The sequence below is a fragment of the Vicugna pacos genome, chromosome 13 (assembly GCF_048564905.1).
Source record: "Vicugna pacos chromosome 13, VicPac4, whole genome shotgun sequence".
Classification (NCBI taxonomy): domain Eukaryota; kingdom Metazoa; phylum Chordata; class Mammalia; order Artiodactyla; family Camelidae; genus Vicugna; species Vicugna pacos.
Genome location: NC_132999.1, coordinates 19,062,035 through 19,079,753, shown reverse-complemented (window position 1 = coordinate 19,079,753; position 17,719 = coordinate 19,062,035). Strand labels below are relative to the sequence as shown.

Genomic DNA, 17,719 nt, shown 5'->3' with positions numbered 1-17,719 from the left:
TGGGCAGTGGTCTCTCCTAGTCTAGGCAGCCTTAGAAGGGAATCAAGCTCTTTCATGGGAATCTTTCATTCTTAGTGTTCTCTTGCTTGAACAATGAAAAGAATATTAAGTAGTTACCTGTTTCTGGTGACTGAGCCAGGCATTTGCTGGGGATTTGCAAATCTTGGGGATTTGCAACTTTGTGGACATTTGTTGGGCTCTGTCTTCTGTATCCAGTTTGCCAACACTTTATAGGCAATCAGGACAAAAAGAAGATATGCACTGTGTATGTGATTTGTGTGTCCACCACTCAGCCTAAGAGATAGAATATTACCGGTACGTTGGAAGCCCCCATATGCCTTTTCTCCATTATCTGACTATCATCTGCATCTTATAATTATTCTCTTGCTTTACCATATACTTTTGCCATATATGTATGTGCCCCTCAGTAGTACTTTGAGTAATACTAAAGTTTAATTTTGTCTGTTTTCAACTTTTATATAAATGGGCAGATTTTAGGCAAAAACAAACAAAAAAAGAAGTTAAATCTTCTTTATTTTTGTTTCTGGGTTGTGCCAATGAAAGACAGGAGACCATTCTTAGAACTTGACTTTGTTTTGAAATAGGGCAGATTGTCAACTGTTTGATGCCTGGCTAAGCCATCAGTAGCACAGAACAAATAACTTGCTGTGCTCCCTTCGTTGTTTCCATGGCGGGCAGGGAAATGGGCCGTAGCCCAGCACAGAGTAGTTGTTTAGTAAATATTTTTGAATAAATGGATTGTAATAGCAAGGTCAGCAAACTTCACTTATTAGAACGTTCATGTAGTTTTTTTTGGTATCTCTTTGATGAACTGAATGTGGAAATGGATTAGTGGCTGAAGTGTTTATATGTGGATCTGGTTCCATCTGGAATCGCTACCTCTGTTACAAAAGACTCAGTCAGCCCTGGTTCTCTAGGGGCTGAGTGGAGTTGGAAGGACCAGTCCGTCTTCAGGTGCGTATCGAATGTCTGCTTTGTATCAGGTACTGTGCATGGCGCATCAGAGACAGTCATACACCAGACAGACATGATCCCCTGTTGTATGGTGGGGAAGACTGGCGTGAGGGATTAAAACTCAGTGTGATGAGCGCTGTAAGGTGGGAGGACAGGATGTCATGGGAGCACATACAGGGAGCTGAACCTCTTTTGGAGAATTGAGGAGGGAAGCCCTGGGGCTGGAGAGTAGAGATGAAGTGGAATGGGAGCACATGGGTGATGGGAGGAGATCTTCCAGGCTGCTCAGCAGGGTAGGCAGGGGCCGGATCTTGAAGGGACTTGAAAGCCACTGCCATAGAACTGCTTTGAAGTTTTTTGAGCAGGGGTGCGACATGCTCAGATAGGCTACTTGGACCACGCTGGCTGCAGGGTGCAGAAATAGTGGTGTAAGATTGTGGGAGGTGGGGGAGATTAGTGAGAGGAGGAAGCTACCGAATGTTACATCCTGTCTTTTGAAGCCTACCCTTACAGTGGACGTAAAATCAGTTCAAGATTTATACCAGAGGCAAGACGACGTTTGTAATTCTAGTAGTCTAATTATGAACATTGTGTCTGAAGCGGTTTATTTTCCAAAGTCAAACTTAAGGTTAAATAAAGAGTCCTCCCCTGGTGAAAGCACCCCGTTCCCTCTCCATGCACGGGGGGTTGCTAAGAAGAGTGCTCTGGCTGTTTTTAAATGGTTCCCCCCAGGCCCCATCCTACTGGAAGCCCCGGGGAATTTTCTCTGATACTCACTGTGGCAATCGGGTCAAGCTTCTGGAGGAAAACCTCCTAGATCATGAGGCCCCCGTGCCTGGGCCCTCCTGGAGCCCCGTCCACACGAGCTCCAGCAGCTTGTCAGTTGCGGTTCAGTGTTTCCTTGCTGGCACCGGCTGCCCACACAGCTTCCACTTGTGAATCTCGGCTCAGGTGAGCTGTGACTCCCTGTATTTACCCCTCTGTCTGTCCAGTCTTGGGGACCGTGGTTTGCCCTGTGTCCTCCCCTCTTACGGAATCAGGAAGAGTTCTTTATTTTTCAGTCTGCTCAGCTTCTTGACTTGCTGGGACATAGTGACAACTTAGTGTTTGTTCATGAGTTTGCTCCACTCCTCTCCTCTTTCTTGGGGGTGTTCTTATACTTGTATGTCTAGTGCCTTGTCTGGTGCCTTTCACGTAGTCGATGCACAGAAGATTGAGGCTGGATAACTGGCAGAGTTCCTGGGGAGGAGAATTTTCACCTGTGGTTCTGAGTAGCTGGAGTGACTTTGGCACAGACAAGGGGGGAAAGGGGAGTTCTCCGGAAGGATGCTGGCAGGGTCATCGCACAGCTGATTGGAGGCGCGTCCACAAGAACCCTGGTCATTGTTGTTCTTGTGCTGGCACTTCCTGGGTTAGTTATTGAAAAAAAAATATGACCAAGAGAGACAAATTTAAGACAGATACATTCAAATAAAGTAAAAAGATCTCCCTTGCCTTTGCTTGAAGTATTAATAGTAGTTGAAGTTTGGTTTCAAGAGACTCTCATTCCAGAAGTGGATTTTACCTGGATAATGTTGATTAAGTTGGAGTCTTAACCTCCACCTTGGTTAAAACAAATCTTTTTTGTTTCCAATGTCAAGAGACTAGGGGAGCCTGCTTGGCTTTTTGTAACTCTGGACTCGGGTTTAACTCTTCAGTGGTCAAAGGTGAAGTAGCCGGTAGATTCAGTATTTGACCCAATACTTTCATTTAGTTTGTGACCAACAGCCTATTTCTTTTTCACAATATATTTACATGGAACTTTATTGGCAATAGAGGAGCTTGTGTTAAGTATAAACGTGAGAATTACCGACTGTTTGATTTTATTTTTATCCTGACAGAAAGATTCTATAAAGTTTTGCTCTTGAAAGCTTTCAGTGGGCTAGCACCTCGTCCCAGTGTTTCGGTTCTGAGCTCTGGGACAGGCCTCCCGTGAGGCTGGCACAGGGCCCGGCACATAGTAGGTGCTGCGTGCTTATCAGCTGAGTGAGTATTTAGTGGACTCGGAGAGTATTTAAACCACAAAACCAACCCCATCCCACGTTCTCCAGTTTCCCCTTAGTGAACGGTGTTTACGACCCACCCCCCTTCAGTAACCTGTCTTTCACATTTTGGATCTTTGTGGGTTTGTTTATTTCTTTGGCAGTCAGTCAGTCTCTGGAATGTTTAAGCTGGCAGTGTCACAGACACATCTGTGTGTGTGTGCTCATGGTTTTTCTGAAGAAATGTCATTTGCTTAGGCTGACTCTCCTAGTTGCTTGGACAGAGATATTTTCTTTTTAATCAGTCTTAAGATAGTCCACAGTGCTGGCCAAACCACACCACCCGCTCCCCCGCCGGGCTGCTGACAGTGCTTTGCCGTATTTGTTGCCTCGAATACAGTGATTTATATCAGCCTGTTAATCTGCATGTGGGCCACTTTCATGTGAAAGATTTGAGGACAATAAAAATCTCTTTCATATCTGGAAGCATGAGTTTTGGAGAGATGACCAATTTAATAGGAACTCTCACATTCTGTATTATCTTAAATTTTTAACTTGGTATTATCTTCAATATACAACTTAATAGGTAGTATTAAATTTTGAAAATCTGTAGATTGTCTGATCTGGTTAGTAATTGAAAATATATATTTCTCAAGGTTACCAAGATCATACCTATTTTAATTTATATTTAGTAGTAATTGAATGGAGTAGGTTTTTAAGATACAGTATCACAAAATTTATGTTACAGAATAGGTGAAACATTGATTTTCTTCTAACACATTTAACATTGACAATATAATATATCCACAATTTTATAATACATACCGTTTTATAATCTGGCACTTAATCTTTCCTTTTCTGAAGAAAGTTTTCCCAAATGTGCCCTTAATCACTGGTGTTCTGGTCAGTCTCATAAACACACGATGGGTTTTCTTTTTCCTTTTTTGGTTGTCGTTATGCTTAAAAAATGCAAAGCTGCTGACATTTTGCTGCTGTTGTTGTTACTCTAAATTTATCAAGTTTGTTTTTGAAAGCTTCCTAGTGATTTATGAACTATTTCAGTGAGTGTGCATGTGCACACGTGTGCACACTAAGGATGCAAAAGCTGTGTGAGACCACATACGTGTGTCTGCAGCCTTTCTTTGGAATACTACGTGAGAAATTGGAGCAGGGGTGTGTTATATCCACGCATGCTAGCATTAGCATTTCATGATACTGCTTTCCCTTCCAAGCAACCTGACAAGGGCACATGAAGGTCCTGTTTTCTGGAATGGGCCGGTCTTCTGACCTGTGTTTTTCTTCAGTTTGCTTTTGTAGTGAGGTCTTCATTCAGATGCCCATGCGTTAAGTCCACTTTGCTCTGGCTGCTGTTGGCTTTTCTTGGTTTTCATGGTGGGGATTGCGAGACGTGGTAGAAGTTTGATTTTGTGTCAGATTAGAGGGCATGCTGTCTGTCCTGCTCCAGAGAAGAGCCAAGGCTGCCAAAAATAGTTGGGAGAGGATGCTGCCCTTAGAGCTCTCTCTGCATTAGTAGACTGGATTCAGGTGGCTCTGGAGGGCTTCCACAGAGCTATTTTAAACTTGGAGTTGCACAGTGCACAGTGAGTTAGCTCACGGTACTTTCTCAAGGGGGAGAGAGCACCTTTGCTTTGGCTCGTCCTGTCTGTGCTTGGATTATTGTCACAGCCTCCTTTGTGTCCACCCACGCCAGCCCCGTCCAGGTTTCACGTTGCCGTGGGCATGTGGCATCACACGAGACCTCGCACTTAGTTTAGTGCTCTGCTGTTGCCATCTGGGATTTTTAATTTTTGAACAAGGAAGTTCCATACTTTCATTTTGTGCTGGGCCCTGCAACTTGAGCAGTTGGTTTTAGCTGTGGGCTGGAATTTCTGGAACTAGTTTTTGGTTTTTTTTTTCTTTAATCCCTCAAAGTCTCTGCTCCTTATCCTACCCGTCTAGCTCGACGGCTCATGGTGTGCTTTTTTTCAGATGTCACTAATTGAAGTTCCTCCAGGTGTGCAAAGCACCCCCATGCCTCTACAGCATCGGCTCCTGGTGTTTCCTTCTCCCCATTTTCCCTCCCCAACCTGGCTTATTGCTATTCATGGTTTGACATGATGAAGAAATAAAGCTCAGCTGTCACACCTAACATGGCCGTCTCACCTAGTTAGTACTGATCACGCCTCATCTCATATTGCCCTTGAAAAAGTTGCTACCTAGCAAAGTTGGGCGGTATTTGATCTTGGGGTAATGATGCTGTTGTAACTGTGCAGGAAGATCAGATTGATTTTTATGAGGGGAAAAAATCCTCTGTCATCTTCAAAGTGTTCATTCATTCAACATTTTTTTTTGGAGTATCTGTGCTTATCAAACTATATTCTAAGACTGAGGGTATGGTAGTGAACAGAGTGTTTCATTTTTTTTTCTCAATTAACAATATTCTAGTTGAGGGGGCGCAGAAAGTGAATTAACAAATATATGTCAATATAGAATATGTAAGGTCTGGCTCTAGAAAACAATGTAAAGTAGGATAAGAGCGTAAGGATGACGGGGTGTGCATTTGTGCTTGTGCTGTTTAGGCACGGTGGGAGGCCTGTTTGAGGTGAAACTTGACCAGAGACCTGAATGAAGTGAGGTGACCCTTATGAAATTCCGGGGGGAAGAATGTTCCTGGCAGAGGGAACAACAAATGCAAAGGTCCTAAGTGGGCACATGCTTGTGATCTTCAGGAAAGTGCACGGAGGCTGTCGTGTCTAGAGCAGGCTGGAAAATGGAGAGAGAAGTAGGAGGTGAGTCAGAGAACAAGGGCCTGGTCACACAGGGCCTTGGAGACCCAAGTGAGGACTTGGCTCATACTGTCAGTGAGATGGGAAGTCGCTGGAGGATTCTGATGGGCTTGCATTTTTAAAGGATACTCTAGCTGCTGTATTTATGCAAAAGAGCCATCTACTACCACTGCTGTACTGAGAAGGGAAGTAAGCTGAGCAGTGAGAATTGGCTGTTTAGGTAATCTAATTATTCTTTGGGTTGACTGTGTGTGGAAGACCCCAGAAGCAATCTCTGAATTTGTATCCGGTTCAGGATTGGTAAGGGTAAAGGACCCACTTTGATCTTGCTGCAGCAAAGTGTGTTACAGCTCAGTGTTATAGCTCAGTTGTGACAGCAACCTGGATCCGGTAGAGACCAAAGCAGCACTTGGAGGGTTGGAGAACTCAGGTTTATTATGCCAACAGGCCCAGAGGAGTTAACACTCCAAGCTCTGGACCCTGTCTGTAGATTTACACAAGCTTTTATAGGCTACCAGTCTAGGCTTTGCAACATTTTGTAACGTCATATGCAAATAAGGTATAACAAAGGTGACTAATTAGGAACAAGCTTTGTAGAAATGGACCAATCAGGAATGAGAGAAATGGACCAATCAGGAGTTAGCTCAGGGAACCAATAGAATCTTAAGGATAAGTTCCACTTTCCTAGAAGTAAACTGTTTCAGAGTTTAAAAAGCGAGATAATGCCGCAGGGCCAGGGAACCGAATGGTGCTGGCAGGAGGATAGTGGCCCTGCCTGGGGCTCCTGCCATCTTTTTCATGGGGTTTCCCACCTCAGTCTCAGCGGTGAGATCCATTCACAGTCTGCTCATTCTTAGGCCATTTGTCTCCTCTTCACTCTGTAAAGATTTGTAAATTAGGTTTTGGAGTGTATCTCACTGCTTCCTTCCTTTTGCCCTGCTTTCTGGCAAGCCCTGTTAACCACCAGGGCCGTCCAGGGCCGTCATTGTCCATGTAGCCTGTTCTGCAGTGCCCCCACGGTTTGCTCTTGTTTATTCACAACAGTTACTATTGCATTGTTATGTTTGATCAATTGTCTTGGAGATGAGAGACACTGTGAAAGTAGAATTTCAAGATCTTCATGTTCAATTATATAGAATGGGAGAAATTGAGAAAATCAAGACACACATATAAGGTACATAATCTTAGGTGACATTGAGAGAGGACAGTAGTCCCCCCTTATCCATGGGGAATACATTCCAAGGCCGCCAGTGGATGCCTAAAACCACAGATAGTACTGAACCCTATATATACTGTTTTTTCCTATATACACATGCCCAGGATAAAGTAAGTTTATGATAAAGCAATTTATAAATCAGGTCCAGTAAGAGATAAGCAATAATAATAAAATAGAACGGTTTTAACAATCTACTGTACTAAAAGTTATGTGAACGTTGTGTCTGTCTCTCTCAGAATATCTTAAATGTACAAATTTAATTCCTTTTTTGTCTTAACTAAGCACTTATCATGCACTCTGGTCATATCTTTTGCAGTTTAAAGTACAGCAGCAAAACTAGCATGGATTTCTTTTTCCTTATTCACAATTTAACAGATAGAAGATTTGTCCTTGTCATAGATCTTAGCCGCCTGGGCATACAGTATTTTCCTTTCCTTATTAAGTCGCAAACTTTCACGTTTTTGTTAGCAGATGGAGGGACCCCTAAATTAGGAAGCCCACCATAGTGTGGGTTCTTGCTGCTGGTTGTGAAAGAATTCGCACAGCAGAGGCAGAGGGACAGAGTAAGCAGCTGCTTTGTTGCTCAGAAGGAGAAATGGAAGGAAAGTGCTTGAGCAGGAAGAAGGGAAGAAAAGCACTTGAGTGAGGAAGAGGTGCTCGAGTGGGGAGCCGTCAGCCAAGATGGGTGGTAGAAACGGCTCTGGCCCGGGTCGGGCCACGTGAACTTCATGGGGGGCTTCTGCCATCGTGTCCTCCTTCTGGGTGTGATGAAGCCAGTCAGCCCTTGTACGGGCTTTTCTGGTTGTTGTCATGGCAATCGTCAACTGTTACGGCGCTCTTGGTGGGTGTGTCACTTACCATGCTAATACATTACAATGAGCATATAATGAGGCTCCAGGTCCACTGAGAGTCAAATCCGCCACCATCTTAGACTGAGTTCTAACCAGTTCTTGTTTCTTCGCTGCAGCTGCCTCTTGAGACTCAGATAGGAGTAACTGGTTCCAGTTTGAGGGAGGGGCAGGGGTATGATCCTGGGGGCAACAGCCTTGGTAACAGAAAGGAATGTTGCTTTTAATCAGAATGCCTGCAATCTAGTGGACCCAGCACCTCTCTCAAAAAACCATCTCCAAAGATTATGCCCAGCCATGAAAGTTTTAAAGGGAAATGAAGGAATAATCTCAGCTAATCGTTGAGATAGGTGGTCAGAGTCGTTGCCATCCCCCAGTGCCTGCAGGCTTGTCCTAATCAACGGCTTGAGCCTGCTCTTCTCTGACTCAGGGAGGCCTGGGGGACGTCAGCTTTTCTATGAAGAGGCAAGGGTTGGGGGCTCACAGGGTCCTGCTCCCTTTCATTTTCACTTAAAGGAAGCACTTTATGGCTTCCCTTTGGCATATCTGAATGGCCAGCATCACTCCTCTTGCACTTTGGGCCATTATTACGTAAAATAGGGTCACTTGAACACAAGCACTGTGGTAGACAGTCGATCTGATGACCAAGATGGCTATTAAATGACTAATGGGAGGAATATTCTGGACAAAGAGATGATTCACATCCCAGGGGACGGAGCAGGACAGCACGAAGTTTCATCACACTACTCAGAATGGCACCAAGTTTAAACTTATGAGTTGCTTATTTCTGGAATTTTCCATTTAATATTTTAAGACCACGGTTGACCTTGGATAACTGAAACCAAGGAAACCATGGATGTGTGTGTGGAGGGTATTCTGATGTTTTGGCTGAGGGAAGAAACACTGGGACAAGGAAAGAGTGGGAGGGAAACGTGGGATTTTGGACGTAAGTTTGAAATGTCAGCAGGAGGTACATATTGAGCCACTTAGCAGATACTCTGAGGCCTTAGGGGCACCATTGTGGATACTGTTCTTCATTAAATTACTGAATCCAAATGTATCCCAATACCATAAATCCTCCATCTGAAGGGACCTGAAACATTAATGTAGCCCCGTGCCCAACCCAGTTTTCAAAATCCTCTGCAGTGTCCCTTCCTGGGCAGTCTTTGAGTCTCCATTCAAACATGTCCTTAGGCAAGCTTTCCTGTCCATTTGTACTTCCCACTACTGGTCCTGATTCTAAGACCTGGCGGTTGAATAAAATAGTGCCCTTTCCAGTTGTCAAGTATCAGGTGATGGATAAATTGTTGTCTTTGTCTGGGTCTTTTCTTTTCCAAATCGGACAATTCCTACTCTTTCACTATTTCCTCATGGGATGTTGGGAGCCAGGGCACATCTTGATCTCTCACCTTGGAAGAGGTATATTTGTTGTTTCTGTCTACCTTAAAGTTTGGTGAATGGGGCTAAGACCAGGGCCCTGGGGCTGGCCTGAGCAGTGCAGAGTAAGCACCAAACCTGCTAGTTATTCTGAGCATTCGGTCTGACAGCGATTTGTCGGATACAAAACACACACACACACACACATACACATCTTACAGGTATTACCCAAGGGCACTGAAAGCAAATGTTCACACAAAAACTTGTACATGAATGTTTATTGCAGCATTATTCAGAATAGTCAAAAGGTAAAACAGCCCAAGTGGCTTATAACTGATGTATGTATAAGCAAAATATGGTATGTCCATATAATGGAATAATAATACTTAGCCATGAAAATGGTTAAAGAGCTGATAGATAGATAGACAGATAGATAGATAACACAGATGAACCTTGAAAACATGCTAAGTAAAAGAAGCCAGACACAAAATACCACATATTGTGTGCTTCTGTATGAAATGCACAGAATAGGCAAATCTATAAAGACAGAAAGTGGATTAGTAGCTGCCAGCACCTAGAGGGAGGAGGGTTGCGGGAGTGGCTGCTAATGGGTACAGGGTTTATTTCTGGGATGATAAAAATGTTCTGAAATTAGGTAGTGGTGATGGTTACACAACATGGACTATGTATAAAAACCACTGATTTGTACACTTTAAGATGATTAATATTATGATATGTGAATTATCTCAGTAAGTCTGTCATTAAAAAAATAATGAGTATTACCTCTTATTTGAAGATGAGGCTCTTATGAGAATTAAAATGAAATAGCACATAATGCTTAAAAGCACAGTGCCTAGGGTAGTATGTGCTCAGCTTAAGATTGTTATCGTTGCCCTTAACGAAATAATACTGCTTACATATCAACTTGTATTCACTGCTACATTTGTACGCCATTTGTACGCTGTTACTATTACATAGTATACAGTCAAGAAATCCTTGTTGAATGAATGTGTTTTGTTTACTTTCATGTGAAGCCACATTCGAAATCTGCTTTGTGTAGCCTGTTCCTGAGTCTCATCTTTGGGTCTAACTTTGAGCTCCTTGTCCAGTGGTAGTGATCGCGTGCTGGGGAACTCTTCATAGCACATGTTTCAGTGTTGAAGTTGGAGTTCGGAGTGTAGACTCAGTCTGGGGGAAGGAAGGACGGCTCTACCTTAAATTCAAGCTGAAAGTGGGGGCAAAATGATTCTTGAGCTTTTTTCCAGTAATATAATTCTGCTTTATGTTTTTGGAAGAACTTAATTGGCCTGTCAAGAATGTGATTCTTAATGGTTCATTATCAGATCTCTGGACAGCAGGGGACTTCATCTTGGGTTTAAAAAAAAAAATTCAGTTCTAGAAACTTAACAGATTTAAACTGCTAAGTTGTTCTGCTGAACCCAACTCACAATTTCCACATATAAGAAATTATTATTTTAAATTAATATAGGAGCATTTTTTCTTTGAAAAAAATTTTAAAAATTCACATCTTTTTATGAACTTGACATTTCACTAATAACACTGAATTGTTTTTACAACCGCGTCAGCAAGATACTGTGTGCTTATACCGAGGTTCTTGAAAAGAAGTAAACTGATTGCTTTTTTCCCCCACTTTTTTTTGTGGGGGAAGTAATTAGCTTTATTTACTTTATTTTTATTTAGTTAGTTAGTTTTAAGATTTATTTTTAACATTTATTTATTTTTTATTTTTTTGGATGGGGAGGAAGGTAATTAGGTTTATTTATTTATTTTAGTGGAGGTACTGGGGACTGAATCCAGGACCTTGGGTTTGCTAGGCATGTGCTCTACCACTGAGCTATATCCTCCCCACCGTATTTATTTATTTTCAATGGCGGTACTAAGGATTGAACCCAGGACCTCTTGTATGCTAAGCACACTACCACTGAGTTAGAACCCTCCCCACCTGATCGCTTTTTGTATCATCCAGCATTCTTTCTAGGAGAGCAGTGAAAATTTTTTTCCCTTTAAAATCTCTAAAGAATAGTTGTACCCCTAGGCTTCCTGTAGTCTTCTGTGAACTGTGTAGTTGATCACATTTCTTTGTTACCATAAACTGGAGAGAGGCTCGGGGTCCACTTTGGGACTCACCTCTAGGAAGCAGCCTGGACTTCTCGCCTGGCCTTTAGTGTACCACCCTCCCTCCAGACTTCAACTTGATTTCCTACTCTGATTTTTCTCTTTGCCTGATTTATATTTCCTTTTACTTTTATTTCTGTCTGTGTATATATCTCCAAGAGATGCTTTTCCAAATCTTCGGGAGACAAATGGTAGAGAGTGCCACCACTATTGAAGCCAATGTTTAAAAAATTACTCTAAAAACCTTTACCCCTAACTTCCCCCCATGCCATCAGGGAGGAATGGGAGAGAAGTCAAAACTGTCAGAAGAGAGTTTTTAAGCTTTTTTAAGTGTGCCCTTTCCCTGTCTTTTTAATAGAAGTTGGTGGTATGGCCAAGCAGTACATCGAGAAAGGTCTTTTGGTCCCAGATCACGTGATCACACGCCTCATGCTGTTGGAGCTGGAGAACAGGCGTGACCAGCACTGGCTGCTTGATGGTGAGTGGAACCTGTGGGTCCGCTGGGCTTCTGCCAATAGTGGGTCGTGGTCTCCTTGCACATTGCTTCATTTCTTTCTCCTAAATTTTTAATTTATTTGTTTGCTTTATTTTATTTATGTATTTAACTTTTAAGATTGAAGTATTGTTGATTTACAATGTGTTAGTTTCTGGTGTACAGTATAATGATTCAGTTATACATTATATATATATATATATTCTTTTCCATATTCTCTTTCATTATAAGCTATTACAAGGTATTGAATGTAGTTCTCTGTGCTATACAGTAGGACCTTGCTTATTTATCTATTCTATATATAGTAGTAAGTATCTGCAAATCTCAAACTCCCAGTTTATCCCTTCTCACCTCCATTCCCTCTCTGGTAACCGTAAGTTTGTTTTCTATCTGTGAGTCTGTTTCTGTTTTATAAATAAGTTCAGGGGTGTCATTTTTAAAGATTCCACATGTGAGTGATAAGTGATGTTTGTCTTTCTCTTTCTGACTTCACTTCGTGTGGTAATCTCTAGGTCCATCCACGTTGACTGAGTAGTATTCCACTGTGTGTATATACTGCATCTTCTTAATCCAGTCACCTGTCAATGGACATTTAGGTTGCTCCCATGTCTTGGCTATTGTAAGTAGTGCTGCTATGAACATTGGAATATATGTATCTTTTTTTGCAGATTGCAAAATAACCACCCCACTCCAAACATTCAGTCATCTGTTTGGCGACATGATAGAAACCCCATGCAGTGAAGCCTTTTAATTTCTCTGTCTTCAGTCTACCTTCCCTAGAACCATTGACTTTGAAGCACCCTTCCCTGAATTCCCATTATTGTTCCAGTTTCTATGGTACCTTTTGTTTCCATGACGAAGTTGTTATAAGTAAAACTCATCTTAAATCAGAGGTTCTTTCATTCATAATAACCCACACAAATTGAAAGCATTAGTTATCATTTTTCACTTGTTAGATTAACAAAGATAGAAAATATGAAAATCTTTTATTGAGAGGGTAGGAAATAAGTATTGTTGAGTATAAAATGGACAACCTTTGGAGGGCAGTTTAGTGGTCTTTGTAATTTTTGATTTAGCAATTTCATGCTGGATTTCCTGCCTAAAGATAGATCTTCAAGGATATTTGTTTTCAGCGTTGTTTGTAAACAGCAAGACACTGGTAACAACCGAAGTATATATCATAGGATTGCCTTAAATTCTGATACGTCCACTAACCAAATAATCTGTGCTTATGTGTTGATAGGGACAGATCTCTAAGACAGACTGCCAAGTGAAAAAAGCTAATTGCAGCATAGTATATATTATGCACTATTATCTATGTAAAAACGGAGGGACAGTATAATATTACTATATTTACTTACAAACACATACATAAGCTATCTTTGGAAGGGTATAAAAAAACTGATGACAGTGTTTGGCATTACTATTAGGAGAGGATGAGGGTTGGGAAAGAGATTTACCTTTCATGGTGTATGCTGTTTGACACTGTTTGTTTTTTAGTATTTGAACAGTATCAAACTCCGATTAGGCCTGATTAAGAAAAAAACTCAATTAGTGATTCCTATGATACTTAACCCAGGAAAATGCATGCAGATGCTCATACACAGACTATTGCATGATTTAGTGCTCCAGGAAGCTGGGATTTAGAGTCTTCTTCTTTAAGTTTGCCCAGTGTAATTCTTTAGATTTATTAAAGGAAAAAAAATGGACTGGGTGGGTTATTTGTCTTAGATTCTTCGGTGCGATGAAAATAGAAACTTGATAAATATCCTGCTTTCTAGGAACAGAAATACGGATAATGAGATTTTGATATAAGAAACTTCTTTCTGTTGCAGAGTAGTTTTCCTTTAGTTCACACAGTGCACTTTTTCCTCTCTTAATCTGGTGAAACCAAAGCCTCACGAGGTTTCGACAGTTGAAGCCTTGATGTTTGCCAGCCACAGGCAAGCCAGAGGGAATTGTCCTACGCTTAAACTATCGGATGCCTGTATTTCTCCTAGTCTGGAACCATGAATCGCCAAAATGACTAGTACGGTGTGGAGTACTTACCCTAAATCTGTGTTTATCAGAGTGTGTAGGGCACAGTGTTAATAATGGCTAGACAAAAGACGTTGTGGTCAAATGTGTTTAGCAAATGTCAGTTTAAATAGTAAAAATTGCTAGACTTTATTGAGCACTTACTGTGTGCCAAGCATTGCTCTGAACATTTGACATTTATTATCTCATTCAATCCCTCCAAAAACCATATAAAGTGGAGATTGTTATTTCCATTTAATAGACGAGGAAACTGAGGCAAACTAGGGTTCACTTGCCTGTCCAAAGGTAATAGTCCTAAGTTAACCAATTTCATAGGATTTTAATGAACCTTTAATATGATAATGTGATTTAACTCTTCATGGAAGGAGACATTGTGAAGCATTTTCTGAATTTATTGGGCCACAGAATCACCTGCCTTATTCTGAACACCCACTGAGAACCTCTTGAGTTGGCTCTGGGGAGCTTTCTCTGCGAATGCAACTATTTAACATATATTCTTCGCTTTGAAGGTGTTCTGAAAAGTTGACTATAAAGTAGGTCATATCTTTCTAGAATGCCTTCCATTAAAAAAAAGAAAAAAATGAGAACTGAGTTCTCATGGGGTTGGAAGGAATGAACAGCATGAACTAAAAACTTTTGTCAAGAGAAAGGCTAGAATGACCTGTGGAAGCCGTGTATTTGTTCATTGGGCATAATAAATAAAGCTCCTACTGTGTGTCAGGACTGTTAGGTGCTGTTGGTAAAATGGCAAGATGCTATCCTTATTCTTAAGGGACTTACATCGCAGTAGGGGAGTCAGGTGTATAAAACATTAGGTTCTAATCGTGTAGCAAAATCATTCATGTAGTACCCTAAGGACACAAAGGAGGAAGTTACCTGTTCTGTTTGTGGAAAGTGAGATTGAAACAGCTTGGTGGAAAAAGAGATAAATAGAGGAATGTTCTGCAGGTTGATGAAGGGGTGGAAGGATTTTTCTGCAGAAGGACAACGTGAGCTGGGTGAGAGAGGAATGACTTAGCCTCATGTGTTCCTGGGACTGCAAACAGGGAGAGGCAGGGGAACTCCTGGGGTGATGGACTTTGATTCCATACAGAGATGGTGAAACTGGAAATTGTTGGCTGTAGGGACGGACCACTGAAGAGTTGTTAAGAAAGGGCATAACACGATTAGATCAGTTTGTATCTCACAAAGACGATTCTGTTAGCAGCAGAGCTTTTAGGTGTTGGAGTAGGGAGGAGGTGGTGGTTAGAAGCCATATGAGAAATTGTTAGAAAAACTGGGCTGAGGGATGTTGAAGGCCTGAATTTAAGCAACAGCAGTGGGATGGAAAGGAAGCACCCTTCGTGAAAGCGTGCCTTGAGGAGGAAGAACTGACAGGAGCTGTGACTGACGTTAGGTACTAAAGCCCTGAGGTTTCCTTTGATCGCCTTCCCAGCTGTTGGAGTTCCTTGGCCATCATCATCTTCCCTGCACTTTTCCGCAGCTATGTGAAACGTCTCCAGACTTTAAACATTTAACTGAAAAAAGTTAGCCCCCCAACTCCTTATCTGGGTATTTGCCATGACTGATAAACTTTCACTTTGCTATAACCTAACAATCATTTCTCTAGTTTAAATTCTTACATTGTAAGGCTTCACACCTTGTAAAATGAACTTGCGTAGTTTTAAGTAAACTTAAAAAAAAATCTGTTTAAAAAAGGGATCATCTATGTTAAACTCCTTTGGGAACGTGGTGAGTGTAATAACCACTAATCCCAGTGAGTGCCAGACTCCACACTTTGGATTCCAGCCCTGCCCTTTACCGGCAGCGTTGGTGACCCGGGTCGGGCAAGTTACTTTGGCTCTCTGCATTTTATTCTTCACGGAAATCTGGAATTACAAAAAGGGTGAAGTAAGCGAATATATGTAAAGTGCTTAGGGAAGTCCTTGCCATATGGTAAGTGCTATAAGTAAGTATGAGGTTTTGTGACTTGTACATGAATGAGGTGCAGGGCGTGAGTTTTTTGTTCTTTTTTGGGGGGGTGTGTATGGGGTTTTTTTTTTTGTGGCTACGTGAAGTGTGAAGTTCAAAAGTCGTTTTAAAAATATTTAGCTGGGCGACATTGAAAAGTCAGCTTCGGTTAGGGAGTGTCTTTATGTATCTCTTCACTGCTTTGCTTTTGCTAAAACTTCTCCTCTCTGGGAGAAGGACTGAAGTTCTACATCATAGACCTGTTTTTGGTAAACTACGTCAGTATCCTAACTGATTTAGTTTGTATCTTGAAAACCCATCTGGTCATGGTTTCGCTAGTGATTTTTCTTTAAAGCTCTGGAGTAAATCCACTTGGGAAAGTGAGGACGGGCAGGAATGCTACGTTCTGGGTTCAGCTTTAAACTCCTTATGTTACAGGGCACATGTTCCGCGGAGGACGTGCCTGTCGAGCGTGCTAAAGGTGATTGAGTGTGGAAAGGTCAAGAAAAGAATTCTGGATGACAGATGACTCATCATCTTGGTCCATATGGCTGCAGAGAGGCATCCTGCAAATAGTGGGTGGAAATGAGTAGCGTGGACGCAAGCCAAGGGAGCGCCAGGGGTGGTGGTGGATGGGCTTGGTGAAGGCTCTGTGGTTTGGTCAGCTATATCCTTGCCAAAACCACCCCAGCACCACCTTGCCTTCACAGTGTGCTTTTCTAGTTGGGTAAGAAACACTCTTTTGTGTGTTAATATGTGTATATCGGTATGCTTTTCCCTCTCTCTCTCTTTTTTTTTCTTTCTTTTTCTTTATTTAATTTCCTTAGAAGTTTAATGTTAGTGAGCAGTGTTTCTAAAAATAATTTTATTTACTTTTTAAGACAGATATTCTACCAGCAGAATGTAATGCACAAGTCTTCTAATTTTGTTATGAAGCCACGTTGTTGCTTTGTTTCATAGGCAGGGTGTTTTACTGCTTCCTAGGTGATCTTAAGGTGAAATAGTAACTAGGGAGCAATAACCAGCTTAAATACCGATTCTTCACTTTTTAAAAAACAGCTGGCAGCGAGATGGGACATGCAGAGAGGTGCGTTAGATAATAGATTTTTTTTTTTCCCTTTCATTTCTAAACGTGACTGCCAAACCTGTGCACCTAAATAGTGACCTGCGAGTTCTTAGCCTCAGTCCTAATTTACATCAAGGTGTAACAGAAGTGTCTGCCAGATGACTTTAGGGTAGATATCAAGATATTTTAAACTTGTTATCAAAGTTAGTTTTCACAGAAAGCAACCTTAAATTTTGGAATTATAAGTGGAATATAATTCAAGCCTTTCCATGGGAGGTAGACAACTTTAGAATGAGAGTCATCGTTCCGTGCATCCTTGCGTGTTCTGTTTCTGAGCAGTGCTGAGCACTCACTAGCTGGTGCTTTCTGTGGGTAATTCTGAGTTTTTTATTTTTTTTTTAGCTGAAGTCAGAGCTGCTTGAATGTGTGCAGTGTTTGTGTGTATGTGTTCTCCCTGAGAGCTGAATGATCTCAGACCTAAGGTATTCCAGGACACATGCCCACTCAGAGCCCTTGGTGTCCAAGTGAAAGGTGGGTGCTGGGAACCACAGCCGCTAGAGCTGCAGTGTATGTCCTGAATTTGCAAATGTGTTTACCATACTGGACTGGTACGTAACAGCTCTGACCCTATCCCCTTCCTATTTTTCTTTCTGAATCAGGCCTCTCAGGAGTGTTACATCCCACGGGGCAACATATGCCTGCAGAAAAAAAAGCCAACAGTCACGTATCTTCTGAATCATGTCTTTTAAGAAATGCCAAGGGCAATCTTTTCCTTCTGTTGCCCTTGGTGAATGTAGGGTATGTTTCAAAAATA

At 41.7% G+C, this 17,719-nt stretch overlaps 1 protein-coding gene across 5 annotated transcripts in view; it reads left to right on the top strand.

Moving 5' to 3' along the window:
• Window positions 1-17,719, top strand: part of AK4 (adenylate kinase 4) — a 71,255-nt gene that overhangs the window by 27,430 nt on the left and 26,106 nt on the right. For all 5 annotated transcript variants that reach the window (XM_072974282.1, XM_072974285.1, XM_072974281.1 and 2 more), the window contains one exon: window positions 11,718-11,837. In XM_072974282.1, the coding sequence (XP_072830383.1) occupies window positions 11,718-11,837 (120 nt within the window). The remainder of the gene's footprint in view (window positions 1-11,717; window positions 11,838-17,719) is intronic.